Below are 21,955 nucleotides of genomic sequence, written 5' to 3' on the forward strand. Positions count from 1 at the left end.
AAAATATAAATTAACAAAAGTAGTGTTTTATTGTTCTATCGCTGCTTTTTTGTGTTGTGTTGTGAACTTGAAGTATACAACCTATAATTGCCTTGGTTGCTGTATGTTTTGTAATAATAAAATCTAAATCTGCAAAGTAACTATAATGAGTACACAGACGAAAAACCGTTTAAGTCCACACTAATTATCCATAATGTATAAATGATGGATAAGGGGTCAAGACAACGAGGCCTTTTCGTGGAGGGTCAGAATAAAATTTGGACTTTAACTGTTTTTCGTCTGTAGTACTCTATTGTAGTGGATTTAAAAAGTAATTTTTGCCTCAGATGAGTATAGATGAGATGCTCAACAGTACTTATTACACAAGTACACTTACTTGAGTAAATGAGCCTAGTTACTCACCCCCCATGGGCTGCAGACATTCTCGCGCGCGGTGCTTTTGTGTTCTCAGTGGGACGGCTTGTACCTGCATAAACGCTGCATGCTGTGATTCTCACAGCGTTGGCAATTCACTGAACACGCCAAGGCCTGTCAGCTCCGTACACCTGCAATTATTCTCTTTGTCCCCAATGTCTGTCTGCCTCTAATTATTCTCTATCCCTCCGTCTCTCTCTCTCTCTCTCTCTCTCTCTCTCTAGCTCTGTCTGTGTGAACAGTTCCTCTAGTACTAGTACACACACACACACACACACACACACACGTTTACGTATGTATGATATGCATTTGTATTATGTAAAGGAGACGCTGACAATGGGGAAATAGAGGGATGGAACGGTTGAATAAGAAGAAAAGTGATGCAGATATCAAATGAAATAGAAGACAAGAAAATGCGTAACCCGTTAAAACTGGGAAAGCAGCTGTGTTCTATAACCACTTTAACCATTATATTACACTTTGGCTATTCAAAAAGGAAAACAAAACTCCTGCACGCTGTCTTCAGCAGGTGAAAAGTTTAGTAATGGATTCTAGATGTAACAACTTTAACAAAGTATGAGTGAGTGTGTATATTATCTAAAGACATAAATTGCAGTTTTATATCTCATGCTGCCAAAAGACATTAAGTAAGCGGACTTGGATAGATAATATGGAAACTATATACTGTACTGTATGCTGTCGTAATTCTTTTGCCGGGACTGTTTTATTTGATTTAATGCAATATTTTGATGCCGAGCGAGAGCGACGTGAACCCTATCCTCCCGGCCGTCTCGTGCATAAATAAATACAAAGTAGCGGTTTTTGGTCACGGCGGGATCATAACAATTTTCATATTCTCATTGATAACTTCCAAAAAGGCTGATGGATGTTTGTGTTGTTGTTGCCGCTGCAGGCGGAGAGGCTGAGGACTCGCCTGGAGGACGTGGAGAAGCTCCTGGCCCGCTTCGACTGCCGGGGCAGATTGGGCCACCACCACGTGCACCATCACATGCTGATGAAGGAGCACCACGCGCACGGCGGCGTGCATGGCGGTGTGCATGGCGGCGTGCGCGGCGGGCGTCATGAGGAGCAGCAGCAGCAGGGAGAGGACGCGCTGCCTAACGCTCTGGAAGACTTCCTGGCTATGCAAGGTGCGAATAGGGGCTGCGACTGGATGTTTTCTTAGCCCTTACTTTTTCCAATAATGGAATAAAGAGTTTATTTTTATTTTCACTTCCATCTTTTAGATATCTTTGCTGTCGGACAGAAACCTATTTTCTCCATATTTGGCCGATAATCCAACAGTAGGATTAAATTATTAATCAATATGTGTTTAATAAATAATGAATAGATAGATAGCAGTAGTACAAGCTGGCTCACAGCGTGGCACAAAATGTTGCTTGTTACATCTGCTATTTTTGAATAGCTAAGCCAACATGAAAATATGGATAGAGGTTCAAATGATTAGTACTGACCAAACTGAAGAGGCATTTCACACAGTTAAAATCCTCTGGGATTGCGAAGTGCCAGCATCGCAGAGCCAACGCAATGACTTTTGGACGGTCTTTGATATTGGGACGGTATCAGGATTGCATGGTTTTCAAATTAATAGGCTTTGAAATGTTAGCCCATGATTTTTTCTCCGCGGTCCAAAACATTCAATGAATTTAGATTTCCCTGGACGTATCATTAGGTCGGAGATCTCTGATAGTCTGGCCATATGCGGCATAAATGGGGCCAAAATGGGGCCATTCCTGCCATCGCTCATGTTGTATTCACAGTTTCTTTCACTAAAGTAAAAGTGTCAATTCTGCAATGTAGATCTAGTCTGTTATAAGTAGAAGTCCCGTATTTAAAATGTAATGATACGTAGCTTGCGGTGTTAGTTCAGTCAGATATACTCGAGGGGTTTCATGCTGTGCTCAAGGGCGTATACGTACATATTTTTGATGAATTGAACAATGTGGACCCTGTTGTAAACAAGTGTAATGCTTAATTGGGTCGTCCACTCACAGTTAACAGTCTTTGTATTGAGTTTGTGCTTGAAATGTACTGTAATTCTGCAAACTGTTAATAAGTATTTCAATCAATCAATCAATATACTCAAGGGGTTAATATGCTGCATTACTATGTGGGTGTATTCAGTTTGTGCAAGACCCACATGTCATTTTTTTATGTGGCAGTCAGCTGACCAATTGGGGGGGGTATTTAAGCTCACTAGACTGCATGCTTCTTCCTGCCTTCTTTCTGCATATGGTTCCTGGTTGTTGTTATGTGATGTTTGCTCCCACCTCCACCCCAGCACCACCGGTGGGCTCCGTTATTTCTGTTCCCCATGGGGGTTGTTATTGTATCTATCTCCCTGCTCTTAATGTTTAATGATGATGTTTTAATGTGCCGAGCAGGGAGACAAATGTAGTAGAGCCCAACGCCAAGATAAAATATTATATGCACACTTGTATTCTCATTCTATAATACGTATTGGTTAAATCTTTTCTTGAGTTATCTGACTGAACTAGAGTAAAAGTACAAAAGTGTCAGCCCGGATTCGAACCCATGACCTTGCGGTCGAAAGGCAAATGTAATGTACTTAGTTTACTGGTTATTACAGTAAACACTTGGAACCTAAGCTTCCCAATTATGAGGGCGCAACGCAACGTATTGTGAGCTTATAGATATTTGGTGTAGAGAGGGAAAACAGAAGGGGGGCCTAGCATAGACCCGTGGGGAACTCCAGTCAACTGGAGCATGTGGGGTTTATTAAATGGCAGGACGCCTCACATCACGAGATTGGCGACGCATAAACCCTTGACTGTGGACGACCTCAGGCACGCAACGAATGACTATCTGTCTCTCCTACGCTCGACACCGACGACAACACAGTGAATAAATCACGGTACAAAACTAGTGAAACCATCCTCTCCCCATTACTGCACCACACTGCTGATATATTCATAATATTCAGGCTTACGGGCTCAACATCAATGGCCAAATAGAGACAAATCGTGGCGCACAGAACAAGGCACTGTGACCAACTTAATCCCTATTTATATGACAGGCGGAGCATCTCTAATCCTCAACTCATTGTGATTATATTTGCAATCACGATAGCAGTTTCCCTAACCCCAAGGCACCTCTCCCCTACACACGCACACACACACATATACACTGAACAGAGATTTAGGTTCAAACCCGGGCAGAACAGCTCTGCAGGGCACTGGTTGTTTGACTCGTAATGACTTGAAAGAGATTTTTGTGGGCACAAAAAGGCAACACAGGACAGGCAGTGTTCCATTGTTTATCTTTATGTTATCTCCATTTCCTGTTCCACTGAATTAGGGGTTCAGCCTCTTGGTGAATGGTAAATGGTGCATTTATATAGCGCCTTTATCCAAGGCGCTTTACATAGATTGTGCATTACATTCACCCATTCACACACACATTCATACACAGATGGCGGCAGAAACCATGCAACGCACCAACCAGCACATCGGGAGCAATTAGGGGTTCAGTGTCTTGCTCAAGGACACTTCGACACAAATTCTGGGGGAGCCCGGGTTCGAACTGGCAACCTTGTGGTTACCATCCAGCCACTCTACCCCTGAGCCACCGCCGCCCCTTGCTCCATGACACTTTGACACTGACTCTGGCGGAGCCAGCGATCGAACTGGGGTTCCCAAGCAGTTTATTCGTTTTTCATTTGTTGCTCTTGTTTCTTACAGAAGCGCGGGAGGCCTTCATCAGGCAGTTCTCCCTGCTCGAAGCGTCCACGCACACTCTGCTGGCCCAGCTGCGAGGCGTCACCTCCGCCCTGAACTGCAGCGTCAGTGCGGTGGCACAGAAGAACGGCGGCGGTGGCGGAGGGAGCGGGAGTGTGTGTCACGCTCTCAGCCGCCATGTGGTCATGGTGGGAGCTTCTCAGAAACAGCTGAAGCAGGCGACGCTGGACCTGGACAACATGGTAAGAAGAACATTCCGACCGCTGGAATAATGCGCCATCAGAGCAATGACACGCACCGCCGGGACAACACATGATGTTTGATTACGAATCAGATGTAGCATGGGGCAGAACCAAGAAAATTCAACAACACCACATCCCATACATATATACATTAAACATTTGTTCATGAAGTGAAGCCTTCACTTTATGAAGTGAAGGGAGGTGCTGGGGAGCTCAGGAGGAATACACACTGGCCAAAGTCTCTCCACAGGGCCAGGACACAGCACAGGGCATGGGCAGAGACAGGCAGAGTGTGACATTGACAGAGGCATGTGAATGCCAATAGGCTTTCACCCATACCAGATGCATGATGATATTGAGTGAAACATGATTGATTTTCATCCTTAAAGCAGAATAGCTGTGCTCTGTGTATACTGATGAAGTAAAGATATTTCGTCTGAATGCAAAAGCGCTGTGCGATATTACTCTGCTGAGAAGAGGGACATGACACGGTTTGTTTGACGGACACAGAAAACTAAACCATTTGTTCTGCACGCACCACTCAAGCTTTTTGCCGTCTATCTGAATTGCGTACGACAGCTCTGAGTCTATTATGGATATTGCTGCCTTGTCATTTGGTTTTGGGGAAATGAGGTTTTGTCAGTCCATAGCTTTTTTGAGTGTGTTTGTGTGTGTGTGTTTACGTGCATGTGTGTTTGAGTACATTATATGCGTGCGCGTGCATTTGCGTATAGGAAAGCCTCACCGGGGTAAGCCTGGAGCAAGAGCAATGCAATTCCACATTAATAGGCAGAGCGGTCCCCTAAAACGAAGAGAGAATGCATGCGTGTCAAATGTTGATTGAATTTTCTCCCTTTTTTTTCTTTTCTTTTTCTTTTTCAAATTAAATGAAATATTCAGCAATTCTATCTCCTTTCACCACAACACATCAGGAGCTGTAGGGGGTCTGGTTCCATTTCTTCCAAGGTGTCCTTGGTTGTCTTAAGTGCCTCTCTCGAAGAGAGTCATATGGGTCCGAGACACTTGGTGGCGCTGGAGCACAGAACAAAACATAAACTCACGAGCTAATTTATTGGTTCGTGGAGCTGTCACTCAAGGCGGCGCCCCCGGTCCCAACCCGCAGGTATAAAACCGGTGGGCGTGAGAGGGAGCCCTGCAGCAGCGCAATAGTATTGTGGTGCTTGCCGGATGCGGCGATGAGGGAGAAGAGCTTAGCGCTAGCGCAGCTGGCGTCCTTGTCCCTCTTGGTGGGCAGGGTGGGTTCCTTGGCCAAAGGTCTGATGCTTGGGGCGGTGGGGTCCAGCAGGTAGGCTCCTACTGTCGAGCCAATGGTTGGCATCGCCCCAAGACCTACCGACGGCATATCAATAGTGTCCAGTGGCACCTTGGTGTGGCGAAGTGTGGGGGGAGTCTGGCTGGGTTCCTTCCAATTGGACGTGAAGGTGGAGTGGAAACCTTGGGCCAACGGGAGGATAGTCCTCCGCGCGGGGGCCTTGGCCTCCGTTCCAGGCCAGCGGTCCTCTGGGTTTGGGGGGGGTACTGCCAACTCCGGCCAATCACGGTCGCATCTGATGGCGGCCTGGTGTAGGAGTTCGTTGAGGTCCCATTCCTCGACGGGTGGGCGTGGAGCCGCTGGGGCCCCCTCGGGGGCCTCAGGGGGTCCATTGTCCTGGGGAGGAGCCTCCTCTTCCAAGACATGGTCACGGTGAGGTGGGTCGTCGTCATCGTCATCGTCGGGGGCTGGTGCGTCGGCATCCAGGTCTCTGTCGTCCTCATAACCCACCTGGTCTATGACCCTGTACTCTCCAGGAGGTTCCTGGGCGGGGCACGGTTCGTCCAGGGGATACTGCCGTTCCATGAAGTCTCCCCATCTCTCACCAGCTGGCAGCTGGTAGGGGTGAGGGAGGGGTTCGTAGTCTGGCCTGGGACGCCGGTAGGTTTGAGTGTCGTCACGGTATCGATCCAGGTCGTCCCTGGAGCGAAGGTCGAAGCTACTCTCTGTCCTAAAGGAGGAGAAAGAGAAGGAAGCAGCGGGCTGGCGGCGTGGGCCGTCTAGTGCTTCTGCTTCGTAGGAGGTGTAGCTTGCGTTGGTCCTGGGGGCCTTTCTGACAGGGGAGGTGTATCCAGGCCCCTCCATGTGCCGCTGTGTAGCCGCTGGTGCACGAGGCCTGGCGCCTGTAGATGCCTCGCAGGGACCTAGGAACTGTCTTCCAGACTGGGTGGGGGGGGGGGCGGGCCTGTGAGGGTGCAGAAGTCCCCTCCAGACGGGCCCTGACTCTAGACAGCCTGCGCCCCTTCTCTCTGTCTGTTAGCTCAAGGCAACATGGGCAGAGGCCCACGACCTCAAAAGCATTCCTTGCATGTGTTAAACCCAGACAGTACATACACATGGAGTGGCCATCACCTGGAGTCAAGAGGTTGTTACAAACCCTGTTGAAACAGAGCCTCGGAAGGGGTCCATCATCGTGGTCATCTCTTGCAGCCATGGTGGAGATGGCCTATTCTCAAACCCCTTATTTTATATTTTTTATTTACTTTAATATATAAAGAAATTATTTTTTATTACTTAGCTCCTCCACTAAATAAAAAATATTTTTCTCACTTAACTCCCCTACTAAGAGGGTAACGTGAAGCGGAACACACACAGCGGTCAGCTTTCAGTCGACGGCTGAAGGCTACCCCACGTGTTGTTGCTGGCTTACCGTGTAAAGGCCTGCTTCTTGTTCCCAATGCGGGGAAGGGTTGAGAGAGAGTGGGGAAGGGTTGAGAATGCGGCCCGTCTCGCCTGCAGTAGATCGGTGACGTCGGCCCACTGTTACCGAGGGTTGTAGAAGCGAGGCTGCGGGCTACGGCTAGGAGGGGGTTAGTCAGTGACTAACGAGAGGCTAGCGGTGGAGAAAAAAGCGGCAGCAACGCTGAAGCTAAGCCAACGACAAGCTAACAAAGCTAGCTACGAGCTAACAACGCTAGCTAGAGGGTAACGAGAGGAGCGGGAAAGTAGAGGGAAGACAGAACAACAAGTCGCCGGGCAGGCTCACTTGTGTTACTAGTCTTATTAAGTTTATCTTCAGAAGTAGCTCGTAGAAAGAACACCGTCTTGCAGCTGCGAATCCCCGCGGTGCAAGTCAGTTCTAGACTCGTCCGTCTTTCGGGGAAATTAACTTCAACAGCCGGTTGTGAGACTTTGGTGTACTTGCTGTGCTGTGTGCATCCAAGTGCAGAAAAATGTAGGAATGACTCGGCGTTCACGCCCACCGGTTTTATACCTGCGGGTTGGGACCGGGGGCGCCGCCTTGAGTGACAGCTCCACGAACCAAGAAATTAGCTCGTGAGTTTATGTTTTGTTCTGTGCTCCAGCGCCACCAAGTGTCTCGGACCCATATGACTCTCTTCTTCGAGTCACTTATACAACTGAGGTTACTGAAGTAACCCGAAGTTTCAACCCGAACTGAGTCGTTGTTGTTGTTGTGGTTGTCATGACTCATGACCTGGCCCGTCAGTCAGTGACAATATGAGGAAGACACTTTTTTTGTGTGTAAAAGTAATCATACGTTTATCTGCATGAACAATCCACGAACCGAAATATACACCAAAGAGTAGTATAAGTAGCCTTGCCGAGCCTTGAGGCCCATATGGCAGGAGCCAATATATCTCCTGTTTCTGTAGTGTGAGGCAGCTTGATGTAGTACATCCCCTGGACATGACGCTAGTATGTCACAGATGAGGTGAGTGCCAAGCATGCATGGAGTCTTTGGTATGTATGACCCGGTCAGGGATCGAACCCCGACCTCCCAGTCTCAGGGCAGACACACTTGCAGTGGTTAAAAGCTGGTAAAAAAAAAAAAACAGTCATCTGTAGAATCAGTGGTGTCGGTGATGTGTTGATGATGCAGTAGTGTGAGTTGGTGCATGATATATAGCACAGTGCAGACAGACAGAGACACACACACACACACACACACACACACACACACACACGTGCGCGCACACACACACACACACGCAAGCAAGCTGTGTGTGTGACATTGGATTATTTGCCAAGTATTTCTTGCACCTGCTTGAAAATCCTCTGCCCATCCTATCCTATATAGAGGAGCAGCGGGTGCTATTTTGAACAGTGCCGGGGGCCAGCTACTGTATAGCTGCAGGGGTCACAGTGGCCCCATTGTGTAACACTCGCATATAAGTTCATGTTCCCGGTCGTTCCCGGTCTCAGGGGAAAGTGTACTGTCCCTTAACTACTACCGTACCGGGTTCAAATCCCCCACCGTGCCTCCAGCTTGGAGCAATGCGGACATCCATACTGTCTGCACCACACTGTTGTTGTTTTCAAGGGACGGAACAGAGTGTGATCTTTGTCTCTGAATCAGTGGTACTTAGTTACTTTTGCTGTGTACAAAGAGGCTCTACGCACACCAAAGTCCTTATGGCGGTGCCGGCACACGGGAGAAAACTGTAGAGGAGATCTTGAATAAACAAGAAGGTGGCCGCACACACCAATATCCAGAGTACCAATATTTATTAGGACAGCAGGTAAGACAGGAATATCCAACGTTTCGGCGGTTAAGCCTTCATCAGGGAATGATGAAGGCTTAACCACTTAGTTCACTTAGTTACTTTGACAGACATGTGAATTGTGTGGGGGGGGATTGACATAATGACCAAATTAGGGCGAGGGGCACGGGGATTCTTGGCTACTCTAAATAAAAAATGTAAAGTTCACCCATAGAGTGATATCATAAGAACATCATTCTTATCATATAGCTCATCAGACAGTTGGAAGTCCCTCTAAATCACAGGCAACGTGCACGATTTGTACTATGTTCATTTTGCTGTCATTTTTTTTCCCCTTCATAGATCATTCCCTTTGAGATGCTGTCAGGGCCTAACAAATGGAACATTGCGGTCAATGACTCACAGGCCCTCATGACAAGGTAAGTGTGATCCATGGGGTTTGAGCGATCAATTCTAAGCAATAAAGGCCACGGTCGACATCATTCATGAAGTTCCACCTCCACTGACACGTTCCACTTACCCTGTCACTCGCATCGACACCGGAAATAGCCAAATCCACAAAGCTCGCAACTAGGGATGTCCCGATCACGTTTTTTTGCTCCCGATCCGATTCCAATCATTTGATTTTTAGTATCTGCCGATACCGATTTTTCCCAATCCGATATATTTATTTGTATAGAATGACTTATGCCATATCACAATAGTACAAAATCCAAAATCATAGCATATAGAGTCTAATATCATGAGTTAAAGGAGAATTCCATGCTGGAAGGCTTTCTTACCTTTATTTGTAGTTGTTACGTCCCCACCAAAGAGGTCCAGGTGTTATTTTGTGCAAAAGTTCATTATTGGCTATTTCCCCTAATATAAGCCCACAATGAATTGAATTGAATTGCATTCAATTGAATGGGGCTATGGGGTGTTGTGCTAATTCGCTTATTTCCATCGTTCAAAAGTCAATTTTTATACTATGTAAATAGTATCTCAAGTGGCACACTTTACTACTTATTTCGATGGAAATAAGCGAATTAGCTCAAAAACCCAACCCCCATTGAGGGCTTATATTAGGGGAAATAGCCAATAATGCCCTTTTGCACAAAATAACACCTCTTTGGTGGGGACCTAACAACTACAAATAAAGCTGTAAAATAAGCTGGGGACCACCTGGAACCCCCTCAGGGACCACTGGCTGAGAGCCACTGACATCGGGGATGCTGTAATGGCCTGTTCTTTTGTCTCCCAGGCACAGAGAGATGGCTGAACACATGGAGGACGTTACCGCGAAGGCCTTGAGGGCTTCCAACCAAACCTTCATCCTCCTAATGGCTCTGCTGCTAGATAACTCCACACAGGACGATATCATCAATCTATCTGCACAGTGAGTCGCAACGCATGCACGCACGCACGCACGCATGAACATACAGTACACAGGCGAGCAAGTCAAGAATGCATGCACATTGCACGCGCGCGCATGTGCACACGCGAGTGTGCACACACACACACACACACACACACACACACACACAGGAGTGTATCATGAATCTAATGTGCACTGAGGCAAGCGATTTTGCATACATACAGTAGGTACACACTCGTACAGTACATGCAGATACTGTATGCACATGCACTCACACACACACACACACACGCACACACATACTGGACACACACACATGCACATCTGAAGAGCATATGAGTCGAACTGTGCAGTGAGGTACGTAAGCATGCAAGCACGCACGCCCGCACACACACACACACACACACACGCCCGCACACACACACACACACACACACACACACACACACACACACACACAGGAGTATATCGTGATCAAACTGTGCTGTGTGTCACACAAACACTCTAACCCTCACATTTACACTTACACACACGCGCAGCATTCCACTGAGGTTGTGGATTGTTCTGGTGTTTCCCCAAAGTGCACCTATATGCCTGTCTTAACATCACAAGGTCGCACATCCTCTTTACTGCAGACCTTGGAACCACTGTTGCCACGTCTGCAATTATAAGCAACGTTGGGCTTGTTTTTTTTCCCGGGGTTATTTATGTGAAGTCGCGCGTACATTTTGGTAGTTCCCGGTTGCAATTTTCTTGGGGCTTGTTTTCTAAATGTTTTTTACCTTAACCCATTCATGGACGTGAACCGGAACCCCTTTAGGTGTTTTAAGCAGGTTATACTTTAGCTATTGAAAAATAGCAGATCTACAAGCTCGTAGCGCAGCACTAGCTTGTAGATCTGCTATTTTTGTAACATCGCGAAAACCTGGCGAAAATCTTAGAATATATATTCTTTCAGAGTGAAAGTTTTAAACCCAAATCTTTGGTTCTAGGGGGTCCCTGGAACTACACAGATGGGGGTCCGCAGCCAAATACAGATAATTCTGGGGGTCCTTGGCATGAAAAAGGTTGAGCACCAGTGCACCACTGACATAGAATCGGCCTCAGGTCTAAATGTTGTTCAAACCAGTGGTTCTCAAACATGTTCATGTCAATGACACCTTCAGAGTGCTCCTGTGGCCCAACAGTCACTTTGTTTTGGGCTTGTTTTCATAGACCTGGTTTTGCTTATTTCTCTTGCAAAATCCGGCAACAACACTGCTTGAAACCCTGCATGCAGCCGGTTAAGACAGCCGGCCACAGGGGGACGCAGGCGTTCCCGTTGCCGCGCCCTCAAAAGCCCATTTCTGTCTTGGATGTGCTGCTGCTGCTGCTGAGCTGAACGCTCGCTGCCTCTCCTACTAGCGTGTGATTGCTCAGAGGATTACACGCTGCACACACCAGACAGAAAGATGTAAAGAGCCCACTGGCACCGCGGCCATGAAAGGCATGTGAGAGAGCTCGGAATTGATTGCCCCTGACCTGTTTGGTTCAGTGCACAATTCCTGTTTTTCGTTCCTGGTTGTGTAAGGTGCGTGCCGTGCGTGCGTGCCTACATAGTAGTACATACACACTCAAAGGGATCAGGTATTAGTAACACTCGGAATTAGTCGGAACATAACATCAATCTGATGTATGATTGATGGAAACGCACTTGAAACACACATTTCTGTGAATTAACCTTGTGGCCTAACACGATATCAATCCCTGGAAGACAGATTGGGGTCCGCAGCCATATACATATTGATTTGGTGGTCATTGGCACAGAAAGGTTTGAGAACTACCGATTTAGAAGGAATTTGTAGGATCGGCCTCATGTCTTACATCGTTAATGTTTACTAAATATACTGTATATGCACACGTCCTTCTCGTCCATCTCTCTCTCTCTCTCTCTCTCTCTCTCTCTCTCCCCCTCAGTCTATTAACGATGCAGCAGATGAAGCAGAACCTCACAGAGCAGGTGAACCAGACTCTAGCCAGTCAGATGGCCCTGGAGGAGAGATCCGCCGGGCTCCATGTCAGCCTGGCTAACATCACCTCGTCGCTGCAGCACCAGCTGTCTGCCAACAGTCCATCACAACCACCACCGCACTCCAACCAGACAACACCCGCGAGCAACCGCACAGCTGAGGTCAGTGTCAGGACAACTAGAGAAAAAGGACCGGGAGCATTTCGTTCAGGACGGTCGATCACTGTGCTGATGTGCATCATCTCTGTTGTCAGAAAGCTTGTATGTTCAAAACGGATACTTTTTCAGGAAATGGAAAAATAAGAACCTGTCCTTCCAATAGTTCCAATGTTATTTAGACGCAAGCTCTTAATATTCTGCGAGGGCATGACATTGAGTAGAGACTTGCTAGGCCTGTGTTTGGGGTGGCCGTAGCAGTGGTGGAAGAAGTACTCGTATGTTTTAAGTAAATGTATCAATACTGTAATGTACTATACAGTATACTCTGTTACAATAAAAGGTCCGGAATTCAAAATGTACAAAAGTATCGGCATCAAAATATAAAGTAGCAAAAATAAAAGTACTCATTGTGCAGTCAGTGCAGATTCAGAATGACCCATTTCACAAGTTCAAACGTTTTCGTATAATTGTAGTAAAAGTTGAATAATTGTAAATACGGATGTAAGTAACAGAAAATAACAAAAATTTGTATTTAGCCTACGTAGTACGTACAGTACTTGAGTACATGTACTTAGTTAGTAGTTACTTTACACCACTGCTTGTAGGTCACTGGTTCGCCTCCTGGAACCATATGAGCAGCCATCCACTGGGTGAAGCTGGAACAGATTTTGTGCTTTAAGAAATCCGACTTCCACTTCGAAATCCATTTCTGAAAAGGATATTTGGTTAAGCTGGTTATATAATGTGTGTTGTGCATGAAAGACCAAACAAAGGTTATGCGGGTATTTGTGTCCAAATTAGATTTAATGTCCGTAAATAACTGGAATTCCTTAACAGTAAATTGTGCTAAAACGAAAGGGACAAGCTGTGACCATGTACACCTGCTAAATTTGAAAATGTTTTGAATAATTTAGAATTCCTTTCAGATGGCGGCCAAATACACATCAATGTGGGCGTCCACAGTGGGCGTCAACAGAAAAGGCCCGCCGACTACCTATTTTCACTGAGGAACCTGAATAAATACAAAATAAAAACTAAGCTAGGATGACTAACACTATTACGACGCCATCAAGGCCCACCGAAATAAATAGATTTAGTCGACTAAAATGTTATGATATTCAGTCAACTAAAACTAGACTCAAATGTGACTAAATGAAAATGTATTCAAAAGACTATGACTAAAACTAATTTGAAATTTGCTGTCATTATCAACACTACTTGACATGAAACGGTTTGAGAAGCACTGGAATATAATGTGACTGATGGAGACATAACAGTTGTCTCCTGCTCTGCTGCAGCAGCAGCAGGGTGAGGATCTGCTCAGAAGGACGTCCGAGCTGACCCTGCATGTTCAGGCCAAGGAGGAGCTGGTCAGCAAGATCCGAGAGGAGATGGATCCTCTCATTCAGACTGCCAGCAGGAACCTGGAGATGGACCATGACATCCACAAGGTGATCGCATCAGTCATGCACACACGCACACTCACTCCACCCACACACGCACACACACTCCTCCCACGCACGCACACTCACTCCACCCACGCACACACACTCACTCCACCCACGCACGTACACCACATTAATAGGCGTTTTTGGTAAAAATTTATTCAACGGCCCATAAAGAACTGATGTTCACGGTTACAAATGAAAGATTTGGGGTGAAAGTACAGTACTGTACATACGATCGCGTGGCCTTTGTTTACTTCCGGTTCACGGACCGGGACCAGTTGGCCTTCAAAATAAGGGCCTGCACTGAAAAGACCGTGGCAGTGGCAGAATAATTAATTTTATGAATGAAGTAATACCTGGTAGTCAATGTGTTAAACCACGTTGATTTTGCCCAGGGTCACTACCGTGGTCCTTGACTTTGAAGTTTGATCCTATGATTTTGTCCAGGCTCACCACCGTGGTCCTTGACTATGATCCTATGATTTTGTCCAGGCTCACCACCGTGGTCCTTGACTATGATCCTATGATTTTGTCCAGGCTCACCACCGTGGTCCTTGACTATGATCCTATGATTTTGTCCAGGCTCACCACCGTGGTCCTTGACTATGATCCTATGATTTTGCCCAGGCTCACCACCGTGGTCCTTGACTATGATCCTATGATTTTGTCCAGGCTCACCACCGTGGTCCTTGACTATGATCCTATGATTTTGCCCAGGCTCACCACCGTGGTCCTTGACTATGATCCTATTTTAGTTTTCAAACAACTCCTCTCCTTGGCTCCTGCTTCAGAATTAGAATCACATTTATTGTCTCATCAGTCATCACAACTACAGGTGTAGTCTTATTTGCAGTTAAAGGAAGAGTTGGAATAGAGAAGAAAGGAACAGGAAGGCACAGTCAAATTAAATATCATGGTTGTCGGAAGGAAGCCTTTTATATTTAAAATATAAAAAGTAGCAGATCCACAAGCTCAAGATGTGACACGAAGCGTCAGGTTTTGAGCTTGAATTAGAATCCTGAAAAGTAACATTATTGGAAACCAGTCAGGTTTCCACCTGACTGGTTTATATAATAAGTCCAATATACATACATTGCATGATGAAAAAATAGCAATGGATATTTATGGCTTTGTTATCCTCCTCCTTCATATGCAGGATATTTCTGCACCTCACATCAATGCGTTACATGTTGTTAAAAAGCTTGCATCTCTTACTGACTCAACTCTTCAGGAATTCGCAGAGAGAACTTGAATAGGGATAACCCGTTTGATAGCGTGCCGTGTGAAAGAACGCCAACCTGCCTGCCTTTGAAGAGCTGTGCGAGTAATGTGCAGTAGAGAGGGCCAACTTTAAAAGTAATAAAATCAGCAGAACTATTAATTTCATATTTCATGCTTGTAAAGGAAAAGTGGGTTATCCATCCATGTCCCTATGACTGTATATACAGTGAGATAGATTGGAAAGCCGAGTGGGAGACGGTGTAAGACAGGACACATGTGTATGCACTCACACACACACACACACACACACACACACACACACACACACACACAATTTACAATTTACAATTTAGGCATTTAGCAGACGCTCTTAATCCAGAGCGACTTACATTAAGCAAGAACAAAAAAGCATGGGAATACATCACATAAAAAGCATTTATCATGAAACATGCGTAAGCTAAGAAAGTGGAATATCTATATAATGAAACTATACATATAAACTATACAAATATACTACTATGCTATACATATGTACTATGACGTGCTATGACTACATACAATGCAATTATAGTGCTGTCTACATAACATGCTATAAGTCTGTATCAAATGCTATCTAAGTCTACAGAAATGCTATCTAAGGGGGTGGGGTAAGTGCTGTTGGCCATGATGGAGTCTGAAAAGGTGGGTTTTCAGACTACGGTGGAAGATTGGGAGTGATGCTGCAGTTCTGACTGCAATGGGAAGTGCACACACATGCACACACTATTGTGGCTAACTGTTGACCCCGAGGTTGTGTATCATCCTCATGTCCTCAATAATGCTGTCTGTGTGTGTCTCTGAAGCTGAAAGCTCGTGCTCAGGGGGCAGAGGTCATGGCCTTGTCATCCGTGGTGGCGGCTAAAGAGGTGGAGTCGGAAACCGTCCGACTGCACAGGGAGCTGACAGGTGAGGGCAAAACGGAGCCATTCCACTCCAGCCCAAATGGAACATGAAAGGATGATACCGTAATATAATAGAACGTGGTGTTACATTCCAATGCTTTCTCATCATTGTGTTGACACTGAAAGCAGCAAAGACTTACTGTAGCTATAAGCAAGCAATAATATGTCAAACATTTTGATCAAAGTTTTTTTTATTAATGTTCACACGAAAATATTATTTTTTTAACATTTTTTTCCCCCTTTTTTCCCTCCCCTCCCCCCAGAGTTCCCGCTCTGAAAGAGCCACAACCCCGGTATCTTGCACCATATGAAATAAAAGGCACATACAAATATACATAGACATAATAGAAGACTAATAGAAGTATGCAAACAAATAATAATAATAATACAAAATAATATGTATAAAATAATTAAAAAATAAATAAAGACAATAATAATAATAATACAAATAAAAATAAATTACAGTAGGTATATGTCAAACATTTAATGACTTTTATGTTTTATTTTTTTATTAAGACAGCAGCAATGGGTAATACATTCTTTGGGAGCGTTTTACCCATTCCTGGCTGTCTGAATACCAAAAAAAAGGTAATTACATTTTTGACATATTAGGCCTATTGCTTATAGGCCGTAACTGAGTGGTTATTGAGCCTGCCTGCCGAATCTTATGATATTTAGTCAATTCAAATTAGACTAAAAGTAAAACATTTCAAACGATGTTAATCGTTGCCCGTCTAAAAGTAAGTAAGTATAAGTAGCCTTTCCGAGCCATGAGGCCCATAGGGCAGGAGCCTATCTCCTGTTTCTGTAGCGTGAGGCAGCTTGATGTACAAGTACACCCCCTGGACATGACGCTAGCATGTCGCAGGGACTTACCCCCAATCCAACCCTTGAAAAAGGGGTAATAAAAGTAAGTATACCCTATGACTAAATGGAACGTTTCTGTCCACCTCAACGCCATGCAGACATGCAGAGGGAGTGGCCTCGCCGCCAGGCCCAGACCAAGACTGCGCTGAAGAAGGAGAGGCCTCTGGAGGAGAAGGTGCTGGCGGACGTCCGGAAGAAGGTCAGGCAGATGGACAAGATGCTCACGCCAGTGCTGGAGAGCACCGGCATCTCCAGCAACACCAGCATGGAGGCGGAGCGCACCGCGCACACTGTGGCAAAGGTAGGGGGTGTGGGGGGGTGTGTGTGTGTGCGCGAGAGAGAAAGAGAGACAGAGGGTCATGTGTGTGTGCATGCGTACCGTTTGAATTGTCATTCCACCATCTAACTATAAATGCACAAAGTCTCTGTACGTCTGTAATCCACATAACTCGAGAACCGTTCGCCCCACCGACTTCAAATTCGACACACGCGTTCCACCCCACCACCGGGGGTGCAGTGCCCGGTGTTGAGTCGGTCGGACCCACGGTTGTCCAGAATCACCCCAAAAAGTCCTCTGCCCGGGCTCTGGACAGGGCCCCTGCCCAGTGTCCATATAGCTGGTCTGTTCTGACATCATTCTGACAGCATAGACTCCATATTTGGGCATTCCTGACAAAGAACTCCATATATGGCCGGGCATAAAAGGGACACAGACATAATTTCTGGGTAGGGCATTCATTGCCAACTTACATCGTTCCAAGTAGGCCAGTGCCCAACGGGCACCGCTCTAGAGGCTCCAACCGTCCAACGGGCACCGCTCTAGTCTGCTACATGTTTGTGTCCAGGACTCCAAGGCCACTCTGACTCAAGCCAAGCTCACCAGGACAGCGTCCGGTCAGCTCCGCTCCCAGGTGGAGCAGACTCTCCAGCAGCTGGCTGAACAGGAGGACCGGACCAAGGCCCACGCACACACCCACACCACCTCTGAGGTACGCACACACCCACACCACCTCTGATGTACGCACACACCCACACCACCTCTGAGGTACGCACACACCCACACCACCTCTGAGGTACACACACACCCACACCACCTCTGAGGTACGCACACACCCACACCACCTCTGAGGTACACACACACCCACACCACCTCTGAGGTACGCACACACCCACACCACCTCTGAGGTACGCACACACCCACACCACCTCTGAGGTACGCACACACCCACACCACCTCTGAGGTACGCACACACCCACACCACCTCTGAGGTACGCACACACCCACACCACCTCTGAGGTACGCACACACCCACACCACCTCTGAGGTACGCACACACCCACACACCTCTGAGGTACGCACACACCCACACCACCTCTGAGGTACGCACACACCCACACCACTTCTTAGGTACACACACCCACACCACCTCTGAGGTACGCACACACCCACACCACCTCTGAGGTACACACACCCACACACCTCTGAGGTACACACACACCCACACCACCTCTGAGGTACGCACACACCCACACCACCTCTGAGGTACGCACACCCACACACCTCTGAGGTACGCACACACCCACACCACCTCTGAGGTACGCACACACCCACACCACTTCTTAGGTACACACACCCACACCACCTCTGAGGTACACACACCCACACCACCTCTGAGGTACGCACACACACACACCTCTGAGGTACACACACACACACACCACCTCTGAGGTACGCACACACCCACACACCTCTGAGGTACACACACCCACACCACCTCTGAGGTACACACACCCACACACCTCTGAGGTACACACACACACACACCACCTCTGAGGTACGCACACACCCACACACCTCTGAGGTACACACACCCACACCACCTCTGAGGTACACACACCCACACCACCTCTGAGGTACACACACCCACACCACCTCTGAGGTACACACACCCACACACCTCTGAGGTACGCACACACCCACACCACCTCTGAGGTACGCACACACCCACACCACCTCTGAGGTACGCACACACCCACACCACCTCTGAGGTACACACACCCACACCACTTCTTAGGTACACACACCCACACCACCTCTGAGGTACACACACCCACACCACTTCTTAGGTACGCACTCACCCACACACCTCTGAGGTACGCCAGCTGCTACGCATGCTGATTTCTGCTCCCTTGTTGTTTTCCAGTTCTGTAGGCAGTGCAGGAGTGCCATTAGTAAGGGGTAAGGGATAATGTCTGGCTAACTGGTCATTGTTGGGAGATAATTCACCGATGCAAAGCTGCATACAATCTGTCAGATGTATGCAGATGATGTCTAACTGGACATAATGGTTTGTGTCTTCTTCTCCCCAACAGCCTGACGTGTCCCTGACCAGCGTGAAGGAGGACATGGAAGCTGCCAAACTCCGTTTAGAAGCCTATTCTAATACACTGACTGAGCTCATCAATAAGATAGGTAGGTACCATTTTCTTGATAGCCACATGATACCCTAACCTCGCGACCCCAGACTTTCCACCTGGGAGGAAAGCCTGGTCTGTGTTTCTAAATGGCCTGTGTGATCCAGTCTAGACAGACAGACAGCCAGGATGGCTTTTTCGGCGTCGCTTTGTTTTGGTCCCCCCCTGTTTGTTTTTAGTCTCACCAGTCGCTATGAGTTGGGAAAAAGATGGATATTCTAAACAAACTATTCCAGGAAGTACTTGAAGAAACGTGTCGGATTCATACCTATACACACACACACACTCTGATTAAGGACATTGCATGCACGCACACACCACACAGAGGCATCCAACTATTAATTTAGACCACCGGCCGGTGTGGAAGCAACTGAAGTGACTGTGGGTAGTGGGGCAGACAGGTCCTATATATATAAGTGTCAATGTTGATGAATGCATTCACAACTTATTCATGATTCACAATGATATCAATGTTTCACGATGATGCACAAATGAAATGATATACACACAGACTTGCAGGGTAAAACATTCAGTTTATTGTAACCGGTGTTTGCTCATTGTTTGTCACCTGTATCATCACATTGTTGAGTAAAATCAAAGAGTAAAATCAAAGTGTTTAATTTGGATGTCCTTGGCATGAGAACGTTCAGAAAACTTAGTTCAGTATTTAGAAGGCGCTTTTAGAATGGGCCTAGAATCTAGCCCTTGAGAGGTTAGAGCCCCTGGAGGATTTTTCATGGTGTGTTTTCAGTCCTTTAGTGAAGCCTAAAATGTCAACCCATGCAATAAAGAGTCTCTGCTCCTCTTTCAATGCCTCATTTAGTATGGAAATCCCTGCGCCACTGTTTCATCCCCACGGTCATGTTTCAGCATGAAAAGGCCAAAATGTCACCAGTTAATCGGTCCCAGAAGCCTGTACTTGTCTTACAATCCAAGTCGGTTGAAATGATACAGCAGAGTGTAGAATTTGCCGATGCAATCATACAAGTTCCAAGTTCACGATGAATAATTTCCAACGCTTATTAATGTGCTGTAAAAGGGAGGGAACTTTCATCTTTAGTAGTCAAAAGGTTACTCTGCTTGTGATCATAATGATCAAATCAATATAGGCTGCGTAATGTTTATACAGTCTATTGATTTGAGTGATGTGAGTTTCTCTAAGCATTTCTAATCATAGTGACCTTAACAAAGATCTGGCTGATCACACTATATTGTTGCAAAGCTTTTATCTACATTCTCACACCACCACATCAAAGCAGTTTGTAGCGACAATTTATTTTGGTGGGCCTTGATGCCGTCGTAATGGCTGATTTTACACTTGCTGAAAATAGCCGATCTACAAGCTCACAATGTGCCGCACTGCAACGTGTTGTGAGCTTCTAGATCGGCTATATATTTCAGCATGCAACCAAGTGTAAAATGACTTATATGAATCTCTTGTCCACTAGTCCCTAACTGGTAAATGGTGCATTTATATAGCAGCGCCTTTATCCAAGGCGCTTTACATAGATTGTGCATTACATTCACCCATTCACACACACATTCATACACCGATTGCGGCGGAAGCCATGCAAGGTACCAACCAGCACATCGGGAGCAATTTGGGGTTCAGTGTCTTGCCCAAGGACACTTCAACATGTAGACAGGAGGAGCCGGGATTCGAACCGCCGACCCATGGATCATTGGAGGACCTGCTCTACCTCTTGAGCCACAGTCGCCCCTAACATTTTAGTTTTTATTTGTTGACGAAATTGTCAATATATTTAGTCTTAGTCATCATAGCTTAGTTTTCATTTAGTTTCCGTTTAGTTTTCCTCAGTCAAAAAAGGTAGTCGACACAAAAAAAAATCGAAATCAACACTATCCTCTCTTCCTGTGGCCCGTCCCCAGATGAGACGGTGCCCCTGGAGCGCTTTGACCAAATCAACACTATCCTCTCTTCCTGTGGCCCGTCCCCAGAGGAGACGGTGCCCCTAAATCAACACTATCCTCTCTTCCTGTGGCCCGTCCCCAGATGAGACGGTGCCCCTAAATCAACACTATCCTCTCTTCCTGTGGCCCGTCCCCAGATGAGACGGTGCCCCTAAATCAACAATTTACAATTTACAATTTAGGCATTTAGCAGACGCTCTTAATCCAGAGCGACTTACATTAAGCAAGAACAAAAAGCATGGGAATACATCACAAAAAAGCATTTATCATGAAACATGCGTAAGCTAAGAAAGTAACAGTGGAATATCTATATTATGAGACTATACATATAAACTATATATATATATACTACTATGCTATACATATGTACTACGTGCTGTGACTATATACAATGCAATTATAGTGCTGTCTACATAACATGCTATAAGTCTGTATCAAATGCTATCTAAGTCTACAGAAATGCTATCTATGGGGGTAGGGTAAGTGCTATGGGCCATGATGGAGTCTGAAAAGGTGGGTTTTCAGACTACGGCGGAAGATTGGGAGTGATGCTGCTGTTCTGACTGCAATGGGAAGTGCATTCCACAGTTTTGGAGCCAGAAGGGAGAAGAGTTTGGGACGTGTGGAGCGTTGTCCCGGCGTAACACTATCCTCTCT

At 46.4% G+C, this 21,955-nt stretch overlaps 1 protein-coding gene across 3 annotated transcripts in view; it reads left to right on the forward strand.

Moving 5' to 3' along the window:
• The window catches only part of lamc3 (laminin, gamma 3), a 163,315-nt gene that overhangs the window by 140,955 nt on the left and 405 nt on the right, over nucleotides 1–21,955 (forward strand). Inside the window, exons 18-27 of one of the 3 annotated variants that reach the window (XM_083793995.1) lie at nucleotides 1,328–1,565; nucleotides 4,137–4,375; nucleotides 9,233–9,309; nucleotides 10,134–10,268; nucleotides 12,204–12,423; nucleotides 13,713–13,865; nucleotides 15,926–16,028; nucleotides 16,990–17,192; nucleotides 17,737–17,880; nucleotides 19,265–19,364. In XM_083793995.1, coding sequence (XP_083650121.1) covers nucleotides 1,328–1,565; nucleotides 4,137–4,375; nucleotides 9,233–9,309; nucleotides 10,134–10,268; nucleotides 12,204–12,423; nucleotides 13,713–13,865; nucleotides 15,926–16,028; nucleotides 16,990–17,192; nucleotides 17,737–17,880; nucleotides 19,265–19,364 — 1,612 coding nt within the window. The remainder of the gene's footprint in view (nucleotides 1–1,327; nucleotides 1,566–4,136; nucleotides 4,376–9,232; nucleotides 9,310–10,133; nucleotides 10,269–12,203; nucleotides 12,424–13,712; nucleotides 13,866–15,925; nucleotides 16,029–16,989; nucleotides 17,193–17,736; nucleotides 17,881–19,264; nucleotides 19,365–21,955) is intronic. The other 2 variants (XM_083793996.1, XM_083793997.1) reach the window with 2 other exon arrangements.

The sequence above is a fragment of the Protomyctophum parallelum genome (assembly GCF_964188405.1).
Source record: "Protomyctophum parallelum genome assembly, chromosome: 21".
NCBI classification, from domain to species: Eukaryota; Metazoa; Chordata; class Actinopteri; order Myctophiformes; family Myctophidae; genus Protomyctophum; species Protomyctophum parallelum.